The sequence below is a fragment of the Pogona vitticeps genome, chromosome 1 (assembly GCF_051106095.1).
Source record: "Pogona vitticeps strain Pit_001003342236 chromosome 1, PviZW2.1, whole genome shotgun sequence".
Lineage (NCBI taxonomy): Eukaryota > Metazoa > Chordata > Lepidosauria > Squamata > Agamidae > Pogona > Pogona vitticeps.
The window spans coordinates 40196919-40220567 of NC_135783.1; the positions used below are offsets into that span (position 1 = coordinate 40196919).

At 40.0% G+C, this 23649-nt stretch overlaps 1 protein-coding gene across 1 annotated transcript in view; it reads left to right on the forward strand.

Moving 5' to 3' along the window:
• LOC144585876 (ALK tyrosine kinase receptor-like) overlaps window positions 1–23649 on the forward strand; it is a 683258-nt gene that overhangs the window by 237689 nt on the left and 421920 nt on the right. Inside the window, exon 2 of the mRNA XM_078383225.1 lies at window positions 902–1021. Coding sequence (XP_078239351.1) covers window positions 902–1021 — 120 coding nt within the window. The remainder of the gene's footprint in view (window positions 1–901; window positions 1022–23649) is intronic.

Genomic DNA, 23649 nt, shown 5'->3' on the forward strand with positions numbered 1-23649 from the left:
CACGTACTCAAAGCTCCTCAATGGGGTGAGTGAATTCTTAACAATAATTAATGACTTCCCAGTCATGTAAATTCCCAGTTATGCAGAGAACTTGTAAAGTGTGTATTATATATTGCATTTTTATGCTGACCTTCTCTCTGTAAATGGACTCAGAGAGGCTGTAGACATGTATGCACATACACACACCCTTTCCGATTCATAATGTGCTGATTGATACCGAGGACAGGATCAATGGTTGAGACTGAGCTATTGGAAATGGTACCTTTCCTCTTTATCAGTTTGGGCATGCCACATGAGAATTCATCTCAAAATACCTCTAATGATTGAAGGATGTAAAAATGCACTGTAACCATATGAATTTGTTTCTCCATTGCTGTTTTTCAGGGTGATGAAGCCTGTTTAGAATGAGGGCAGACTTTCTTTGACTGACCATATGATTACTTTTAGCCATACTACTTTTTTCATAAAGCAATTCTCAGAATATCCCAGCCAATTTAGCCACCGGGCATCCTGGCTGTAGAATTCAAACTGTAGTCCGAAAACGAACTTTTGCCATCTTTGATTTTAGACCAATTGGGAACCTCAGGAAAATGAAGCATATTTATAGTAGTACTTCCTAAACTAAGAAGAAGCAGTGCTTTTGCAGTGATCCTTTGAAAGACCTCTGAAAGGGAAGTTTACTTTGGCATTAATGAAAATATTTATGAGAAACATCAGCTTGAAGCACTGAATAAATGTGGGTTAATTAGAATTGGTGTTCATTTGCAAGACAATTTAAATATTCTGTCTTATATCTAGAAAATATTTTCTCATTGTTATGGTTCAGTGTGCTTTTAGCTGTAGTAATGTATACTTTTCACATCATTTTCTTCTGTCTCTTTCTCTTTCTCTCCACTTGCAGGTCTCAGCATTCCAGAGTCTCCAACAAATGTTCCACCACGCTCTTTAGAGTTTTCTACTTGGAATTTATCGTGGGTCATGAAAGATTCCACCCCTTTATTCATTCCAAGAGGGCGGCACTGTAAGTACATCCATTTTATATTTTCAGTTTTCAAAAGGAATGGCCTTAGATGGTATTTTTTATGAATGAATCCCACAAAACTACTGATTTCAGTGTATTGTCAACTTAAAGGTATGCTCAAATTTCAATTTATGTATGCAATAACTACAGGAATCACTAAATGACATGCATGTAAAAACTGGTGTATGAGTTTATTTTAATATTATTTATCCAACACATTTTTTTCTTTTTATTTTTTTCCAAATCAATGTACAGAAATTAAATATCATGGCCAGTCCTTGTACTGGAATCCATTATTTTCATATTTGTACAAGGAGGTATCCCATATGTCTTGCACAACTGATTTTCATGTCATGGTAACTGCAGCTCAAGGCTTCCCAAGAGCCAAGATAGCTGGTGATTGGTTGGAAGGGGACCAGAGGTTCCTAGCTGTCTCTTCAGTAGCAGGAATCTCGTCCTTCCAGTTTGTCAACAGCCAGAGTACATTAGGGGAAAGTGTATATATAAACATGGGGACAAATAAAAAATGAATTGCTGTATTTGTTAAAAATTGTTGATTTATTAAATATTTGTCCCTTTGTGTTCATCAGTTCCAGAGACTCTGAGGAATATGAAAGGACGACTATTGCTCCTTTTTTATTATTTGTTCCCCCATAGGAAGATAGGGAAAACTAGCCTTCCCTCTCTGCCTGTGGCCTTCCCACTCTGTCTGTGGGCCCACCAAACAGCTAATTGGTGGGCCCATAGACAGCCAGTCAGCCCCACAGCAACCCACCCCCACAGCCTGTCCCCCACCCCCTTCCCCTCGCTGCCATCCAGCACCACCCGGCGCTGCTGCCATACACTGCCACCTGGCGCTGAGGCAGCCTCCAACTCCACAGCCTGCCATAAGGGCCACTGGCCACCATTTGCAAAATGGTGGCTGAGGCTTCCCTTAGGGCAGGGAATCTGCTGCCATCTTTCCAAAGGACAGCCTGGATTTCCTTAGCCTGCCTCTATGCATACAAATTTTTGTGTAGATTTTTAGAAAATATTTACAAATTGAAGCACAAATTAATGTTAAATAGCCAGAAAATCCTTAAATTGGATTTAAGTATAAAAGTAAGAATTGTAAGCTGAGCTGGAATGGACCCTAGTCCATCCCTTGTCAAGGAGACCCAGTGGGGAATTGAATTCCCAACCGCTGGCTCCAGATATCTAAACCAGTGGTTCTTAACCTTTGTTACTCAGGTGTTTTTGAACTGCAGCTACCAGAAACCTCAGCCAGCAGAGCTGATGGTGAAGGCTTCTGGGAGTTGCAGTCCAAAAACATCTGAGTAACAAAGATTAAGAACCAGTGATCTAAACCACTAAACTATCCAGCAGTCTTAACCCAATTCAAGAATGAGAGTCCTTACATAATGCAAACACAAGAGCAGATGATACCTTTATTAGATCACCCAAAAAAGTAACTGAACTGTACGCAATACTCCAGATGCAGCCTTACCAGTGTTTTGTACAATGGCATTATTATAATGATGGCTGTTTTATTTTCAATCCTCTTTTTAATGATACCTAGCATGGAATTGGCCTTCTTCACTGCCGCCGCAAACTGGGTTGACACTTTCATTGAGCTGTCCACCAGCACACAAAGATCTCTTTCCTGATCTGTCATGGACAGCTCAGAACCCATCAGGTGATAAAGAAAGCATTGATTTTTTGCCTCAATGTGCATTGCTTTGCATTTTCTTATACTGAAATGCATTTGCCATTTTGCCGCCCATTCTCCAAGTTTGGAGAGATCCTTCTGGAGCTCTTCACAATCCCTCTGGTCTTCAACACCCAGAAAAGTTTCATGTTATCTGCAAACTTGGCTACCTCACTGCTTATCCCTGTCTCCATGTCATTTATGAACAGGTTGAAAAGCATCAGTCTCAGGACAGATCCCTGGGGCACACTGCTTTTCACGTCTCTCCCTCTTGCCCTTTAAAGCCTCTCTAACTCCACTCATTAGCCATGACGGCATCCTCTTGGACTTAGTTGAGCCCTCCTTTCTTTGCAGTACAGTATACACTTCTGCTGGGTGTCTACTACTGTTGTTTTAAACAGGCTCCATGCAATCTGGAGAGACTGGATTTTTTTTTACATTCCCTTTCAACTTCTTTCTAACTAGCTTCCTCATCTGAGGGAAGTCTGCCCTTCAGAAATCAAGGGTTTTTGTGTCAGATTTGCTTGACACTCTCCCCCTAACATGCATGGCGAAAGAGATCACAGTATGGTCACTATCTCCTAGTGGCTCAATGAAATTAACATCCCTAACCAGTTCCTGAGTACCACACAATATTACATTCAGAGTCACCTGTCCTCAGGTGGGCTCCATGACAAGTGGCTCCAAGGCACAGTTATTTGGCATGCAAGAAACCTGGTCTCTTTTTCTTGACTGAGCACATTGAAGTCTCCCATAATTACATTCCTGTCCATCTTGGACATCTCCCTGATTTGTCTCCTCATTTCAAGGTCCCCCTCAAGTTTTCCATCTGGAGGATGATAGCACACCCCCACTATTGCATCGCTCCTTGGGCCTGGTAGTTTAACCCACAGTGATTCTGTGATGGATCCAAACCTGCCATCCATCTCCATTCTGCTGGATTCTACCCCTTCTTTGACATAGATGGCCACCCCACCACTAACACACCCCTCCCTATTCCTCCTATAGAATTTATAGCCTGGGATTGCGGTATCCGACTGGTTCTCTGAATTCCACCAGGTTTCCATTATGGCCACTATATCAATGTTATCCCTAGTCACCAAATGTTCCAGGTCTCCCATCTTTGCTCAGACAGTTCAGGCATTTGGGGTCTCCAATAAAGGCTGCTTGTTTCTTTTTTTTTTCTTTTTCAACAGCTTCTCATTCCAATGGACCAACTATCACGTCCCATCACACTCCCAGTCTTAATTCCTACACTGTTGTCACTTTGTGATTCTCTACTCTCTCCACCTTCATTCCACAGGTATGAGGAGTCCCAAACCATATGCCACTCAGCTCGTGACGGCTTTTCCCTGGGATTCAGTTTAAAAGCTGCTCTGCCACTTTGTTAGTGTTAAGCGTCAGCAGTCTGGTTTCATGTTCGTTCAAGTGACACCTGTCTCCTTTGTGCAGGCCAGGCTTGTCCCAAAACAATGAATCTAAACTCCTCCCCCTGACACCACCATCTCATCCATGTGTTGAGACCCCTGAGCGCCACCTGCCTAGCCAGCCCTGCACATGGAACAGGTAGCACTTCTGAGAACACTATCTTTGAGGTCCTGACTTTGAGCTTCCTCCCTCACAACCTAAATTTGGCCTCAATGGCCTCACAGCTACATTTCTCCACATTGTTGGTGCCAACATGCAGCACCTCTGCTACCTTGTCCCCAGCACTCTCTACTAGCCTATCCAGATGAGATGTGATGTCCACAACCTTTGCACTGGCAGGCAAGTCACCATGCAGTCCTCACAACTGTCACAGACCCCTCGCTCTGTGTTTGTGACAATCGAATTGCCCACTACCAGAAGCTCCCTTCCCCCTTCCCTACAAGGAGCATCCTCAGTGCAACTGGATACAGGCCTGTCACCTGTAGAAGGGGTCCCCTCTAGGGGGTGGTTTCCCTCTTGTCCATACTGGCATCCTCCAGCCCGGCGATTTCCAATCCCAGCAGCTGAGGAGCTGCTTGTCTGTGGGTGGGACAATGACTGAAAGTCCCTGAAAGCCTCACTGTGGTCCCTCTCACCCTCTCTATGCTTCTCCTGGTCTGCAACCAAGACATCAAGGGAGTGAACCCATTCCCTACATTCTTGGAGCTCCTTGCAATGAGGACACACCCGTGACTTTTGCTCAAGAGGCATATAGTCATACATATGACACTTGGTGCAAAACACAGGATTGCCCCCAACACACTGCTGTATGTCTGACTGCATGCTGATATTTGTTTAGAGCTTGCCAAACCTTTTCTCAAGGGAAGTGACAGGCTGTATCTGTGGTCCTGGCTTCCTTGCCCTGCTGCTGGACTCACACAGCTGGTAAACTTGCTGTGTCTTCTTAAAATGTACTTTGTTGCACTGCAGCACTTTGTTGCAGGAGACACTCCTCACACTCGAGCCTTGCAGGTTCATTATCACTACATATGGAATTGTCAGCTGTAAGTGAAACAACCACTTAATTTCAATGTAACTAAGCCTAAACATAACTGAAATTCTTTCCTCTCTATTTCTCTCTTCTCTGTTAGTTTTATTTATCTGTCTTATGCATGTACAGTTTTATCAAACCTGCTCATTCTAAGACATCATGTGTATAGAAGGGCTATGCCATCCTCTGTCTCCTCCTCATCTCATTTTAAGGTGAAGAACTGTCATTAATTATCTATTCAAACTGGTATACCCAGGTTTTCCTCACATTGAGGAGTGCCAGTTTTTCTTCTGAATGTTTTATCATACAAATGGGGGGGGGGGGGGTCAACATTTCAAATGATAACTGCTAGATGTAGTGGTTGTTGTTAGTTTTTTGGGCTCTTTGACCGTGTTCTGAAGGTTGTTCTTCCTAACGTTTCACCAGTCTCTGTGGCCGGCATCTTCAGAGGACAGCACTCTGAGGACAGTCCTCTGAAGATGCCAGCCACAGAGACTGACAAAACATTAGGAAGAACAACCTTCAGAACACAGCCAAAGAGCCCGAAGAACCCACAACAACCATTAGATCCCGGCAATGAAAGCCTTCGCGAATACATTGCTAGATGTAGCTTTAGCAGTTTTCCAGTCATTAGCCTTCATCCAATTGTTAGTCTTAACTACAGTAGACCCACGGACTCAGTTGAACTTTGGTTTTTATCACTTCTAAAAATGCATAGATGTTCTTCAGCTGAGACTGAAAGATGGGCTTAGGCCATTGTCATGCAGGAAAAGAAAAGTCCTGCCACATCACTCTAATGAAGCACATGAGCCACTGATTCAATTCTGAGCTGCCATTTGGTAGCTGACTACACTAGTTGGGAAGTCAATCAAATGCTGTTGATGCTTTCTTTAAAAATCACCTTTGTTACTTACCAGGGTTCAGATTGTTGTTGTTTGTTAACAGTCCACACAGGCGGAAGAAAGACTACATTCAGCATTCTTTTAGGAACATGAAGGAGTTTGAATCTATTGCTTGCCTCTTGTGAGAACAGATGAGGTGGAAAGAGGCTAATAAGATTTACTCACCCCAAGCCTGTAATTATCTGCTTGAGGGAAAAGTTTGACCTACCTGTATGAAGGCATCACATATTTCTCTAGATTTATGTCTTAGTCTTTTATGTTGTACAGTACCAGCTTTGGGATGGCACAAATTCTCTCCTTTCTGGCCTTGTATCTTTCTGAAGAATGTGGCCATTCTAAAAACAGCTTAAAGGTAGCAGATTTTTCTTCCATGTGTGGCTTCTCCAAGGAGTGCTTTTCTTTTATCCTTCCACTATTTCCCTTCACTTACTTTAGTTTTCTAAAAATGAGTATCTTTTTAGTTTTCTAAAGATGAGTATCTTTTTAGTTTTCTAAAGATGAGTATCTTTAGTTTTCTAAGATGAGTATCTTTTTAGGTGTTTGAAACATAAGTCCTTCAACCCCATTCTGGGGTTGAAGGACTTATGTTTCAAACACCTAAAAAGATACTCATCTTACTTTTTCTGTCCTGGCATGAATACTGTCACATTAATACACACATAAATAATCATTTGCAGGTTTGTTTAAAACTAAGCTAAATAATTTGTTTAAGGCACCTTGAACCTAATTTTTTAAACTGAAAAATTGTCAATTTTGATATTAGACAAGAATAAATCTTTTTCTAGCACTTCATAGCCTTGTTGCCTGATTAAGATTACAAGTGAGTGTTTAATAAAACTTCTATTAGAACTTTGTTTGCCTAATTGTCTGATGGGACCCGTCTAATTAAGTGCCTGACACTGCTGAGTGAGGAAATATTAGTCTTTTTAATTACTTTTTCCCCTTGTTCTGTTAATTGATCAATGTCTTTGATTGAAAGACAGGGTTTTTTGGTACACAATCCTGTCTCTTGAAATTAATTTCTGTGTGAGAGGGGTAAATGTTGGGCATTCATGTTTTGATCACATCTAGAACTGCATATTAAGGTCTTCAGATAACACATTCTGCTTTTATTTTTTTAAGGCTGTAGGAAGATTACTTTAATGCCGACGCATACTTCAGTGCTCATTGTTTGTGTCACCCATCTTTATTAATGGACAGTACAATTGCAGTTTATTGCCAGCTATACATATCAGAAATGCATCTTCTACATTCAGAGATACAGTGGACCCTCAACTTATGGAATTAATCCATATTGGAATGGTGGCAGCAGGTCAAAAAGTCTGTAGGTCGAGGTCCATTTCCCATAGGAATGCACTGAAAACCATTTAATGGATTCCAGCCAAAGGAAAAAAAATCCTGGGCTTTCAAAGCTGCACCTGCTGCCCTCTGCCTTCTGTCTCCCTCTGCCCTCTGCCTTCCATCCCCGCAGGGACAGGAGGCTGAGGGCACCGGGGACAGGAGACAGAGGGCAGCGGGTGCAGCTTTGGAAGCCTGGGAAGCCAAAAGCCACTCTGCACCCGCTGCTAGCTTTCAGCTTTTGCCCCAATGGTTAGAGTAAGTGCAATCAGAGGAGGCTTCAGACTGCCTGGTAAGGTAAGGTGCTGCTTTCTGCTTTGTAAAAACTGTTCTGGGAAGGGTTTTGTAGTGTGGTTTTTGGCTGAGTGGTGGGATTATGTTTCTATGCTGTGATGGGTCTTGCGGGGTTTCTTTGTTTTCTTAGTTTTCCCCCCATTTCTGATGGGTCTTGGGTGGGTTTGTTTTGTTTTGTTTTGTTATTTCCCCCCCTTTCCGATAGGTCTTTAGAGGCTTGTTTGATTTTTGTTTTTGTTCCCCCATTTCCAATATGTCTTGCATGCTTCGTTTGCTTTCTGCTTTGCTTTCCCCCCATTTCTGATGTGTCTTGCATGCTTCACTTGCTTTCTGCTTTGCTTTCCCCCCGTTTCTGATGTGTCTTGCATGTTTCACTTGCTTTCTGCTTTGCTTTTTCCCCATTTCTGATGTATCTTGCATGATTCACTTGCTTTCTGCTTTGCCTTTTCCCACTTCTGATGCTTGGCTTGCTTTTCTTTTCTTTTCCCCCTTCAGCTGGAATGGATTAATCACATTTCTGATCAGTCTTGTAGTGAGGTGTTGTTGTTTTTGTGTGTGTGTGTGTGTGTGTGTGTTTGGTGATTTTTTCCTGCGGCCGGAACAGATTAATTGCATTTCAATGCATTTCAGTGGGAAATGGTGCTTTGATTTACGACCATTTTGAGTTATGACCGTCTTCCGGAACGGATTAAGTTCGTAAGTCGAGGCACCACTGTATAGGACTATGCAATAATATGGAATGGCTTTCGGAATACTCAGAGGACTCTCCAGGATGATGTCTATCCATATATAATTTGAAAGGGGGGGATGGAAAATGTGACCTACATACCATGATTTCTAGAAGCATGGAATCTGAAGGTAGTAAAATCATTTAATGTTAAATGGGAACATTAGAGAGAAAAAGAGAAAATGTAGGAGGAAACCAAATTGCCTTGGAGTCTGATGCACGGATAAATAATATGCAGCTAGTGGGCCACACAGGGCCCCAAGGGTCCACAGTGAGTGTGGCCTATCAGGGTGCTGATCTCTTGAGGCCTGGATAAATATCTACCCAAAATCAAAATACATACCCACAAAAACTGGTGGAGTTGAAATTCTTGTTTAAACATCATTCCCTGACATGTTTTGGCCTTAGAAGACCTTCTAAAAGACAGTAACAGTAAAGGCAAGAGGGATCGTATTTTTAAATAGCAAGGTGCACTCCCAGAGAGACCTGGGGTGCAATTTGCTGTTTTAGGGAGGGAAAGGTCCCCTGAGGTAGGGTCTTGTGTGTACAAATGGAATATATCTATCTGGGGTCAGGGGAGAACAAAAATTGCCCCCACACTCTTAGAAGTTGCCCTTTCTTGTATTTTAACATTATAATATCCCAGAATAAAAGACTGGAGTCAGGGAGGTGTATAAAACTGGAGAAGAGAATGTATAAAACTCATGAGAAGAGAAGACTCCCTGGAAAAGACCCTGATGTTGGGAAAGTGTGAAGGCAAGAGGAGAAGTGGACAACAGAGGATGAGATGGTTGGACAATGTCATTGAAGCTACCAACATGACTTTGTCCCAACTTTGGGAGACAGTGGAAAACTGGTCCATGGGGTCACGAAGAGTCAGATATGACTTAACAACTAAACAACAACATAAAACTGGAAGGCACTTGTTAAAAACCTATTCAAAAACCTATTCAAAAACTGTCCCACCTACAGAGGTAGGGAGACCTGATGAAGGTCTTAATCTTATGCATGGTTCATTATGTTATTATATTATAGTTTATATAACTTGGTTCACCTAAGCCACCAGTGGCAATCCTCGGTTGTCTTCCTGTTTTTGTTTTTGTTTGTGCTATTATTTATGCATTCTTTTATTATTTTATTTGTATGTTTTGCTTAATTATCTAAACTGCCCCAAGTAATATTTCACTAAAGCAATCAGTCTAGAAGCTCAATAGATAAATACATAAAAGAGAAGAAGGTTATTACTATACCTGATCTCCAAGCTGTTTAGAGCATCACAAAAAACAACAAATGATAATAATATAATTCATGAAGACAATGATAAGATGATATGAAAAAATATATAGGCACTTTTCTGTAGCTTAACACAGAGCTGAAATAACTTCAAAAGATAACAGGTAGAAAATAAAAACATAACAACAGGAAATATATAATATTTTAATATCGATATCCTAATATGATTTTAACATTTTTAAGCTATTGTGTGCTGCCTTGAGTTCAAACATGGGACAAACACGGGATATGAATAAAGTGAATAAGGAATAAAATAATAGATAGAGAAAATAAGAATAAGAAATGCATCCCGGCCTATTATAAGCCTTTGATTCTCAAAAGAGATGCATTCCAACAATGTAATCTTCTTCAGCAGTTCATCTTAAATCAGTCCCTCCAGAATAAATTCAGAAGAGATTGAAAAATGGGAAATGGGCACATGATTAAAGACTCCATGCAATGTTCCTCCAGCCAGACTGCAGAGGTCTGAGAAAAAAAAATCCACTGATTACCAGTGATTCATCACTCAAATGTCCATCCACCTTCAGGAAAATAAATCCACTGCTTGCCCTACTATCAAGGTTATCTCTGTGTTAAATTTGCTGTTTGTGTCCTGACCTTTTAAATATTATGCTCTGGTCTTGAGTGGTCAGTAAGCCATTTCTCCTGGTTTGACTTTAAAGGTTATGGTCAATTTCTTGCAACAAATAGCAGGAACTCGATGATACCATCTCACTGTACTCATAAAAGTACATGAGGTGCCCTCGTTGGCTCCCAGTACAGATAAATTGAAGTGGGAGACACATGAGCCTGATGTATCATGGCAATGTTCTACAACTCCTGTTCTTCAGACACAAGTTGATTTTTTTTCATGGAAGGGAGCAGATTGTACTGTGGAGTATGGGAATCAGTGTGTATGATGTTTAGCTCTTAAAGTTGAATGCAAATGAGTTACATATAATTGAAGATGGAACTTCATACAGTTAGTTATGTGCCATCAAGTCAGAGCCATCTTATAGTGACTCTAATAGGGCTTTCAATGTGAGATCTTTAATTTTTTCCAGTTCTACTCACTCAGTGAGTGTCCATGGCTGAGTGGGGATTCAAGCTCTGTTCCCGAGATCCTAATCTGTCACTCTGTCCACTATACCACACTGGGTACCACATATTAATCAAAAGCTAATAAGTAATATCACAACCTACCAAGAACTAGGTTATGGAACTCAGCTTTGAGCAGGACGCAGGGCATATGTATGAATTTTCCAGTAGGATAAGTAGTGATGAAGAAATTGTATTGCATGGTACATGTTTTTAAGCATAGATAAAAATAAAAGTATAAGTCATGCTGGCAACTTTTCTTATCCTATCTACTGATGAGTGTATTCTCCTTAGTTCAGTATTGAATAAGACGCAGCAAACTGAATTACTCTTAAAAATACCAGTAGAATAAAAGAGTTTAACTAGCACCCACCCTGATTCCCGCAGGTCACATCCTTTTGTTTCAAACACTCTTGTCCATCATAGTAATGCTTAACAGCATATTAAATATCAAGTAAAAGGAGCCTTAAGCATCTCATTTATAGAGTGTCTGATATGCCTGCTGAGTAGTTGTGCAGTGTACAAAATTACATTCAAGGGCTCCTTGATGTGTGTGAATGGAAACTTGATTTTCTTTTGAAATGTAGAACAACTTGTGTCTGACTTACAACTGAGAACATTATAAATTATGGATTATAGAAGCTTGTATTCCAAACTTCAGTGACATCACTGATCCCATCCAATTAAAAAAATAACTAGCTGCAATAGTCTGTGTTTACAAACTGATATCATAATAAATCTGTTAGTCTAGAACAGTAGTTCCCAACCTTGGGTTCCCAAATGTTCTTGAACTACAACTCCCAGAAATCCTGGCCATCAGAACTAGTGGTGAAGGCTTCTGGGAGTTTTAGTCCAAGAACACCTCAGTTACCCAAGGTTGGGAACCACTGCTCTAGAAGGTGCCAAAACATTTGTTCTAGTTTTTTTATAGCCTTATGTGGTTGCATCATTTATTTATTTATTTATTTATTTATTTATTCATTCATTCATTCATTCATTCATTCATTCATTCATTCATTCATTCATTAGATTTTTATCCTGTCCATCTAGACCAAAGGTCTACTCTGGACGGTTTACAGATTTAAAAACAATAAAGCCAAAAACATATATTACAGATCCAAGGCGGCGAAAGTATAAGAAATTAAGATATAGCAGGAAGAAAAGCCTGCGCAAATAGCCAGGTTTTAAACACCCAGAGAGGGAGTCAGGCAGATCTGCACTGGCAAGTTGTTCCAAAGGGAGGGAACAATGGGGAAAAGAGGAAAGAAAGGTCATCACTGGGGCACACAGACCCCTCAGACAAAGGTTTGTGCTTTTAAGCACAAAAAGAGAGAAGTCAGAGAGAAAGAAAAGACAATTGGGGGAGAGACTTTGGAGTCTAAACCCACACATTTTAAACCAAACACATTTTAAAACAAAAGAGAGGTCACAGTGCACAAACCTTAGGAGCCAAAGAATAAAAAATAACATTCTAGCAGGGACTAAAAATGCTACAACTACACATTGCAAGACCCATCAGAGCACAGAAACATAACCCCCTCTGCAGCCCAAGCCCATGCTGCAAAAACCCTGTACACACAATACTCACCCAGAACAGGCAGTCTCTCTGTTTTAAAAAAGAAAGTCAAAAAGCAAAAATCCAAAAAGCAAAAATTAAAAAAAACAAAAATGCCAAAAAAAAAAAAAACACCACACAGTACAGAACAGTACCAGGCAGTACCAGTCTCTCTCCGAACCCACACTCTCTAACCGCTGGAGCAAAAGAGCTACAGAGAAGCAGCCTCTTCGCTGAAAGCAATTCAAATTCCTTGTCTTCACTTTTTTTTCTGTTCGTAACTCGACATGCCAGTTGCAAGTTGAAGCAAAATTTTGTGGCTGGAGCTGGTCATAACTCGAGTTGGTTGTAAGTTGGAACATTCGTGAGTCAAGGCACTACTGTATTTGTTTTAGACATTCTTCTGCCCCCCCCCCACATTCCATAGAGAACTCAAATATTTTTGTGAGCACCAGAAAAACCCAAAACCAAAGTGAATGTGTTGTGCATCTTTAAGATAAAGAAAAAGTATCTCACTATGAGCTTTTAGTAGCACTTCTCTGGTCCCCCAGAACTTGGTATATCAAACTCTATGACGAAATATTTGACAGTGTTCTTTCCCTTCATTTTATATAGTTTGTATCTAGAGATGACCACTTTTATTCATCATTATTGCTTCACTAGTTTTCCATTAACATAGAACATAATGATTTAACTTACATAAACAGGAAGCACTATATTCTGTTAAAATACACGGTTGAATCCTGATTACAATAATTGCATTTTCCATGGAGATCAATGGGATGCAATGTCACAACTTAATTGCCACACTGATTTCATCAGGACCTCTGAGCAAATACCTTAATTTGGATCTTAGTGCTTAAATGAAATGGCTGTGCAGAAGGACTGTATTAAACCTAGATAACTATCTCAGTTTTCAAATGGGGATTATAAGGCATAATTCAGTGACCAGAGGCAAGTAACACCTTTTTTGTGTGTGTGGATAGTATTTCAAATATATGATGCTAGTGTGTGGGAAGGTTTGATTGTTTGTGGAAATAAAGAGACAGTTTGCACCAACCATTAGTGATTATCGCAACAAATGTAAACTATCAACAAAAATCCGAAATCCATTGCACAATGAAATTATACCACATGTAGGAGCATTGGTACTATATTTGGACTGAAGTGACGTGGCATCAGCTGTCATATACCCAACTTTCACTGCCTGTTCCATTTCATATAAACTACTTCTGGATTTCTGCCTTGTCAGAAACAGTTGGCTAGTCAGGTGTACATACTGTGACTGATTGTAGGGACTCAGGAAAGAGAGCTTTATCTAGTCAGCCCCACACTCCACATGCTGGATAAGCACCTTTGCAGATCTAATCTTGTGCCCTGCTTCCACCGCACACCAGTTCCTTCAGAGATATTGCAAAAATCATCCTGGTGTTAGACAAAGATGGAGCTAAGCATCTCATCTTAATTCTTATCAGTTAGAGATTGTTTGCTCACTGAAGCATTAATTCCTTTTCAAATCCAATTTAGCAGTAACATAATACATGTAAGCAGGATGAAGTGTTAGAGCTCAATATAAAACATCCAGATCACGAGTTCTTATGATGCTTAGGCTTTATTGCCACTTTGCAAATAATTCATTAGGCCATCATTCCCCAAATTCTGAAAAGTTTATTTCTTTTAAAATACTAGATGAAATTTCATCTTTAATTCTTTGAGATGATGAAAACTGAAATCTCAGATTACATTATTTGAAAAGTTAAAGTAACTGCAGAGAAAGCAATATAATTTCTATTTATTTTAAGTTTACCATCCATGCTTTATAAAGTATTTACACAATACACAGATGTGGAAAGATCAAAACATGTATACCATATACTGTAGTTATGATTAAGATTTTATAAATCTTAGTGATAAGAACTGCAAGTTTTTAACAAATCAAGTCTTGACAAATCTTATTTTGCTTGTCAGCATAGTGAAATTTGTCACAAAGGGCAGATTTTTAGTGTTCCATTGATGTCCTGCTTTTGACAACCTATTGTCTCTCAAAAGCAATAGAGCCAAGTCTCACCTCACTTAGTGGGTTCTTATTTTCAGGAGAATGTGTCTGTCATTTAAGCACCTTTAAAGATTTCCTCTTGCACACAGGTGACCCAGAGTTAAAACTTGACATTTCAGTTACTCAGAACTGAAAAGGGGGTGGGGAGGAAGGATGGTTTGAGGGCTCAGCTCCTTTCTAGACCTCAAGGTGGTGTTTGCAGATGCTGAGTACAGAATATGATTAGCAAATAACAGAACTACAGAATCACAGAACAGAAGATCATTTTTACCATCTCAGTTCACTACATTGGCACATGACACCCCTCATCCAGCTGTAATATTTGCCTAGATTATTTTCTGAAAAAGAGACTTAGCCAAATATATATTTGTTGGGACATTCTGAGTTTTTATCTAAAAAGGTAACTTTTCCAAGCTCTAACTCTCACCCCACTTTAGTCACTAGGGCCACAAGGAAGTGGCAAAAAACATTTCTCATTTCCTTCACTGACATTCAAAATAAGCTTCTGTCTTTATACTGTGGTTTGTAGGTTGAGAAACAATTGCTTGAAGAAGTGAACCAGAGCAGCCTACACAAACAGAAGTATGTAGATTTTTCCACATATACTGTATCTCACAGGAACAAAATATCACCCATCCAGAATGCATTAAGCCTTGATCTGTATTATGTTAAAAGAGATGTCAGCATTGGGCATGGGGGAGTAAAAGTTTATTATTATTACTTTAGAGTGCAACAATGATCCTTATGCAGCAATAACAAGAAGCAAATCAACATTCTATAAGGCAATTTTAAAAATGAGGGCAGCTCAAACAAAAAAGAGAGACCCTTTTAAACTATATAACTTTGGATCAGCACCAAATTTGGTACAGTTGCAGCAGACTGTCTACTCTTGCGCAGTACCAAATTTAGGGAAGTTTGGGCAAAGGGTTTTTGAGTTACAATTTTAAAAAGTAAAACAGTTTAGAAATAGGTAACTCACCAAATCCATTAAAGCTCATTTAAATTGAAAAGCATGCATGGAACAGGTTTGCCAGCAAGAAAGTTCCAAAATAGATAGTGTTGCAGCATCATGGACCGGGAAGGAGATGTTTGGAGAGCTGTAGAGCAGTTATTAAAGGTCACAGAAACAAAGACAAAAGAGTTTTCTTTAAAGAGTTAAAAAATTCAACCCCCCCCCCCGCTTGCTTTAAAGAAATTAAAGTAGTGATAGTCTTCCAGAAAGAGGGACATTTTCTCATGTATCCTCAGATAGTTAGCGTGCATATTCAAAGGCATATTCAAAGGCATACTCAGAGTATTTTTTGCATTACAAAACACATTAGTTTTGTTTCCTAGCCCTGAGTGTTTTCTGTATACATTATCTCAGGATTTCTGGGGCCAGGCTCCTGAAAACAATTTTTAAAGGGTGAAATCAACTCCAGCTCTGGGGCAATCTGAATCTTTGAATCTGTCAATCAGGACCCAATTGAAATTTTAACTCCTTCCTGGATTCATGCTTGCAAAGGGAATCTTGTCTGCTTGTAAAAAAAAATTGGAAGATATTTTAAAAAGAAGAAATATTGAGACACTTGTTAAAGCTGTGAAATCACTGTTTTTCGCTTTGTAGCTGGGAATGGTCTTAACACTGGTGCCTATGGTGTCATAATTTAAACTATTCCACCCTTCTTGTTACTATAAAACTGTCTGATGATTTTAAATCTAATGTGTTTTGTAATGCAAAACTAATGTGTTTTGTAATGCAAAAAATACTCTGAGTATGCCTTTGAATATGCCTTTGAATATGCACGCTAACATGTCACTTCTGATATGTGATGACTATATGGGTTACAGTGGTGCCTCGCTAGACAGTTACCCCGCATGACAGTTTTTTCGCTAGACATTGACTTTTGTGATTGCTATAGCGATTTGCAAAACAGTGATTCCTATGGGGGAATTTCGCTGGACAGTGTTTGGTCCCTGTTTCGCAAACCAATTTTCGCTAGACAACTATTTTGACAGCTCCCTCCGCACTCGCAAAATGGGTGTTTTCTGGATCTAAGCTTCGCAAGACAGCTATTTAAACAGCTGATTGGCGGTTCGCAAAGCAGCTTTCCTATGGCCGATCTTCGCTAGGCAATGACGATTCTTCCCCATTGGAACGCATTAAACAGGTTTCAATGCATTCCAATGGGGAAATGCTTTTCGCTAGGCAATGATTTCGCTAAATAGCGATTTCAGTGGATTATCATCATCTAGCGAGGCACCACTGTAATTACTTTTGAATTGTTCTACCATTTCAGCTCAGGTCAGATCTTACAAACCAAAAGCAGTGGCTTTCTTTACTGAATGTCATAAGTTATTCTCTCTTCCTACTGCTCCCCTTTCTAGCAATATTGTTTTTTGAAGTAAGTTCTGCTCAGGTTTGCGAATGAATAGCGGTGGCTTCCTTTATCGAGCCAATCTGTCTCATTTTAGGTCTTCCTTCTCCTTACTGCTCCCATCCCACTTTTCCCAACATTGTCTTTTCTGGTCAGTTATATATTCTTATCCTTCTTATGGAAGGATAACCTCAGATTACTTATTTTTGCTGTAGTGAGAGTCCAGACTTGACCTGATTGAGCACTCGTTTATCTGCCTTTACAGTAATCTGAGATATCTATAAGGCCTCCAACACCACATTTCAAATAAGCTGATTTTTGTCCCTGTCTTATCCTTCATTGTTTTTCCTTTTCATAGTATGGATGGTGTTGACCTTGGTTTTTCCCCTGACCATCTTTGTTAACTCTGAGACTTCCCATTTTTATTTCAAAAATTAAGGGGCATCTTTTAGGAAATATACATACAACATGTCTGTAGAGCTTTTGGTCCGAGATAGCTTTACATCTTCAGGTTTCCTACCTCAAGGAAAGGATTTGGACATTGGAAGATAGTTTTCTAGTTAGCATTTTGTGGAGCAAGCATGGAAACATTAGTTTATCTGAGACGTTAAAGGGTGTGTATATTTATGCCTTGTATGAATTGCACTTATGCCTTTGCTTGACCATTTCATTAAGTCCAAAACAGTCCTTCAAAATATTTTGTCCCAGAGAGACAGCAGCCACATGACAGCTGTTCTACCCTCCCCTAGCAACCATAGTACAGGTCATGTGCTCATCTTCTGGAATCCTGCAAAAATTCTACATGTTGGTATTTGTGCATAATTTATATATACTTAACCTTCCATTTTAAAAAGCCAGGAAATTCAACTTTAAAAAAACCTTCCAGTTTATAAATGCAAGATATTGTATGTCTGCGTCCACAACTCAAAAAGCCAGGACATGGCCCAATATGGCCACACAATATGGTGCCTGCATTGCCAGAAAGAAAAAGAATGCTAAACTTTACATGGAAAATAGCAGCCTAAATGTTGATGACACCAATGTCAGCAGACAGTATGGTCTGCAGGATACCTTCTTGTGATCACTACCATTCTCAAAGAGCACTAAAGCAGAGAAAAATCCCTGAACCTCTCTCCTTTTTCCATTAATCACTTCTTACCGAAACACAAAACAATTGTCAAAGCTGTTTTCAACAGGTTCTCTAGGTAAAAGAACTCATTGTTACAATCACTAGAGTCAGAAGTCTCACAGAGGTTTATAATGTCTCAATAAATTGAAAGATGATTTGACCTGAGCTTGGCATACAGACATCACACAGCCATATTAGAAACTACTTCTTGATAATAATAAAGAATCTTGTGGGACCTTGAAGAGTTATACATTTATTACCGTGCGAGAACTTTTTTTCCCTTTGGTACTTCGTTCACTTTAGTCCATCCGCCCCCTCCCCACTGCCTTGCCGCCGCTACCACCACGTTCTCCTCCTCCACTGCCTCCACCACCACAGGTGCCATCCTAAGAGGCAGCAGGCCTGGTTTCCCTGCCTGGAGCCTATTGCTACCTCTGAGCATCCACCCACCTATCAGCTGGGCACATATTCAGAGGCAATGCCCAGCTTCTCTGCCAGGTGCCTGGCCTACTGCTGCCTCTGAGCACATGCCTGCTGTGGAGCTGGATACAGAGGCAGCAGGAGCAGGTAGGCCCCAACAGGCACAAACCGCGAAGGGGTTTGTTTTTCCAGGGGTTCCTGATTAGTCATGAACCATCATCAACCACCAGTTTCCCAGTTCATGCCCAACTCTAAATTTTGTTGAGTGATGACAGAGGTGCGGCGTTACCAGACTACACCAGGGGGCGCTATGGTGAAATGAACTGCTCAGAGATGAAACCAAACAGACACTGTTGTGATGTTGATAGAATTATTTACATTAAAGTTCATATATACAGGTACAAATACAACTTCTCTTGGTCTTTACACAGTCTTGGTCTTTCACAGTAGTTCTTCAGTTTGCAATAGTAAATTACAGGTTCAGTATCCAAAGATTGTTACCAATATAAATAGTCCAGCATCCACGAAGTCTTCTCCTCTCACCACGGAGATAGTCTTCCTCCAGGACCTTCCTCTTGCAATGTAGCAAGTCTTCATCCAGCGATGCAGCATAAATTTCTTTCACAATCAATGAGACTTATCAACTAAATAAACAGCTCTCAACTACACAACCACCAACTACCCAACAACTTGTGTCTGCTAGCTTGGCTAGCTTTATTCTTGGTTGCTCCAATTAACTTGGTTGTCCCACAGCTGTCTCAATTAACCCAGCTGTATTACTTTGGTACATGTTGCTCATTAAATTCTGATCCTGTTATAACTTATCTACTGAATTGCAATGAACAATTCCTAAAGGTTGATTTGAGACCTGTCAAATGAGGCAACATTGGAATTTTTAAACATGCTGACAAACATGAGACAAGTAAGAATTTAATTTTGTATAACAAATAACATTTACTGATTTTTGGATAAATATTACTTTGGAGGAGTTTGGCATTGCAGTTATGCTAGTTTCTTTGTGTTGCAATTACAGTACTTAACTATGCATGTGAGGATTAATATCTTTATTCAGCAGGCACATGTAATGAACAGAATCTTACATAATTTAGATTGTGTAATTCAATTACTGGGAGCCTTCACCACCAGCTGTGTCAGCTGGGGTTTCTGGAAGTTGTAGTCCAAGAACATCTGGATTACCCAAGCTTGGGAACCACTGACTTAACCTGTTCATCAAAACTGTCCTCCAGGGAGGAGATGTTTTTTCACTCTTGTGATATCTGCAGGATGCTCAGCTTTTATATTGACAAGATCGGAGGCTTTTCCACATTGCTCTCTCCATATGCTATGAACAGTAGGGGCTTTACCATCTGAATCAATTTGTGCTTTGTAATTTGCCCCCAATACAAAAGCTAGCAATGGGCATTAAAAAGGAAAAAAGAAAACAGCCTGTATGAGATAGCCAGACAGCTTTTGCATGCTCATACACACAGTCAGTCATAAAAGCATAACATTTAATGAGATCTTCAAAAGAAGAAAACAAGAAAATTCTGGAACTCACCCAATATAATCAATAGTGATCTACCGTCTGTGCTGTGCCAGGACACAGAATGGTTACAAGTCAGGTAAATAGGGGAATATATCTTAGTTGATTTGAGCTGTCCCAGGGACTCTGTGATTGAGCTCTCCAGGAGAAGGGTCGCTTCATTGGCACTTAAGCTGTCAATCTCCTTCTGAATTGGTGCATCCTGATTTTTCTAGTTATACTTTTGTTTTGTGACTGTGATTTTTGTTTTGTGACTAGCACTAAGTGTTCCCTCCCCAACCTTTCAGCATTTTGCTGAGAGAAAAAAAAAACATATTTCTAGAGATACACTGGCCAATCCAAGCAGAACTGGGTGCTTTTTGGACTGCTCTATACCTGCTTTTTCAAGACACAAATATTCCTTCTCCACTTCATCCTGCCAACCTAGCAGTTCAAAAGCATGTAAAAGGTAGTAGATAAATAGGTACCACTTGGGTGGGAAGGTAACGACGTTCTGTGTCTAGTTGCGCTGGCCACGTGACAACAGAAACTGTTTTCAGACAAACGCTGGCTCTACGGCTTGGAAACGGGGATGAGCACCGCCCCCTAGAATCGGACATGACTGGATTAAATGTCGAGGGGAAACTTTACCTATATCTGCTTTGTCAAGACACAAATATTCCTTTTCCACTTCATCTCTTAATTTTTTTTCCTGAAGCCACAGCACATCCTTTTAAATTAGGTCCTACTTTGAGGTAAAAGGGTACACCGAACAGAAGGCCTGTGGACTTGTGAACTGAACTGGCTTACAGATATATGGCCCATAGAATGGACTACTGAACTGAGGAATGGCCTGCCTATGGAATGGCATCCAGGAAATCTTTGGTTTGTTTCATACCCAGCACAATTGACTGTTTCCTGTTTGCTGAGGATGCATTCCAGTCTGGAATTTTGCATGATGGAATGAGTGAAAACAGACAGATACATGATTGCTGTGGCAACAGGTCTTTGGCTGAGCTGGAAGACATTGAACAGTACAGTGTGGACAAACTATACGTTTGAATACTTTCAGTGGCTTCAGATCCAGAGTGTACCTGATAAGATGCTATGGTCACATCATGTGCTGCAGGACAAAAGAATGATTTGCTTTCTGCAGATAAAGAAAAGTGGTGCATTTCCGTTTCTCTCCCAGTTTGCCATCTACCAATTTAGAACAGAGTTTTAGGGGTGAGAGCAAAGAAGCCAGCCAGAATGCTGGAGAATTAAAGGTATCAGTGGAGCAAAAAAGTCATTGTAGCTTGGGACTCAAGAGTCACATTTTATCACACTCACATCCATTATCACATGCAGATGCTTTTCAGTTCATTTTTTTCTCATGAACAGTAATTTTTACTTTTGCAGATTTTGACTGCTCTGGAGACTTTAAGCCTTAGGTTGCCTTGATTTTGAGAGAAGCTTCAGTTTTTACAATATGGTAGACTAATCCTTCTGGGAGATTCTGCACCTCCATTATTGTTTCCTCTCTCTCTCTCTCTCTCTCTCTCTCTCTCTCACACACACACACACACACACACACACACACACACACACACACACACACAAACACACACACACACACACACACCCACACACACACCAAAGAGATAGATATTTTAGTATTCTGTCTTACATTATCCTTCTGAATTTTCACATCCGGATTCTTCTGGATCAGTTCTCCTGCCCATTCACTTGACTGTTCAAGAATGTGTTCCTTGGAATAGGTACCTATTTCAGTTACTAATTCCAAAGTAGACGTTGTCTAGAGGGGCGGGGTAAAAATCAAATAAATAAATAAATAAATAAATAAATAAATAAATAAATAAATAAATAAATAAATAAATAAATAAATAAATAAATAAACGTCTTACAATAATTTTTTTTTAAAAAGTATGTGGTCTTTTATACAATCTGAGAACACTGGTGGCCAGTGCCTTTATTAGGCAACACAAATCCCACAAGCAGGTGTAGCTTTCCAAGTCCTGTGAGGCTCTTTGGGAGGCTAGGTATTAGAGAGCTTAGGAAGGGTGCAGAAGAAACCTAAAATTCCCATGGCTTGATATAGGGGGTGGTTCTCTTGTTTCAAGAACGTTCCCAAAGTGGATGCTGCAGGATTGTGGAGTCAGTTTGAGGTTTTATGTTTCTTTTGCATGAACATCTAGCTCTGAAATGCCTATACTGATGAAGAGTTTTGCTGTAATAAAAAGTTATACTGTTTGTGAAATATTAGTGGTTTAATAAAGGTATTGCTACCCTTGTTTTTGGATAACAACAGTGGCAATCTTGCTGCCAAAAAGTGATGAGTAACACAATGGGTTCCTTTTGTTTTTAAAAATGTAGCCTTTAAACCTTTTTTCAAGATGGATCCATAAGGCTGCAGCCTTAGTTGGAATGAAAGAAATAGAGATGGACGATTACCTAAGATCTAATGATGCCAAAGGATGATTCATGATAGTTTTTGGCTGTTTTCTTAAATATTCAATCTCTTTGTTAGCAAACATTCTTGAAAATCGAAGCCTTTCATTTCTAGCATAAATATCAAAAGTAGATTTTTGGTTCATTGGACCCAAGAGACCCTATGCAAACATTTTCAGCCTGTACATTCTCTATAGCTCTTTGGATGAACATATACAAATGGAAATCTTATGAAAATCTCACATGCATGTTTTTGAGTCAGGGGCCAGGCAAAAAAGCTGGAATCTCTTCAGGTTCTGTTAAATTTAATTACTTCCCCATAGAGATGGGCACAACTTAAGTTATGCCTCTTTGCATAAAGTAATCTTCATGGCACCACATGTGTCATGAGGATCCCCTGGGCTGGCTGGGCCACTCACCTTGCAATCTGGACATGAGCCTGGGCTGCTCATCCCCACCTCCTCCAGCAGCTGACCACTCATTGGCTGCATGAGGAGAATCCCCGTTCCACCTCCTAATCGAAGTGGTCTGCTGCCAGAGGGGACAGGGATGGGCAGCCCAAGCTCCTGCCCAGATTGGAGTGCCGCTGGAGAAAAAGGACTCCAGTGGCACATGCTGTGGGATGAGTGGCCCAACTGGTCCAGGTGGGGGGAAGATCCATATGGCACCTGTGATGCTGCACAGGTGACTCATACAAAGAGGCACGACTTAAGTCATGCCCATCTCTACTTTCCCATATGGGTCTTCTGAAAAAGAAGGAGAAAAAGGTAGCTCTTATTTAAATATAGAACATGCTAATAACCTGAATGTATTTTCCCCCCAAACTAAATAGCAAGCCCTTGATATAGACTAAAATGTAAGATGTAACAAAGTAAATTGTGGTTGTATTGTATTAGAAAATGTCCTACATTTTATATATGTATCACTGCAATTAGTTAATTAGAAACCTGTCACAAATGCTAAAAGGAATGTTTGATAGGGCTTTTTTGCTGCTGCAGCCAATGACTGCAGGGAAAAAATGATATTTTGTTACAGAGGGAGCTTATAAATGTCACTGTGTCCTATATCTATGTTGTTCATTTACATTGACATGAAGTCTAATCTCAGTTTTACTTGAACTTTTAATTAAAACAAGCGTTTAAAGTAAAATAGGTAAATTAATGTTATCCCGAAGAAAAACGGGATGATTTTGAAATCTTTTTCTAAGCTTCATTTGCTAAGTTTAGGCCACAAATTTAAACAATGCTTTCTTATTCTTCCTATACAGTAGGACGGTATTATCTGCAAGGGATTGGTTCCAAGCCTCCAATGTCAAAAATTGTGGATATAGCAACCCGTATAGATAGCATAGTCTTTGGTTCT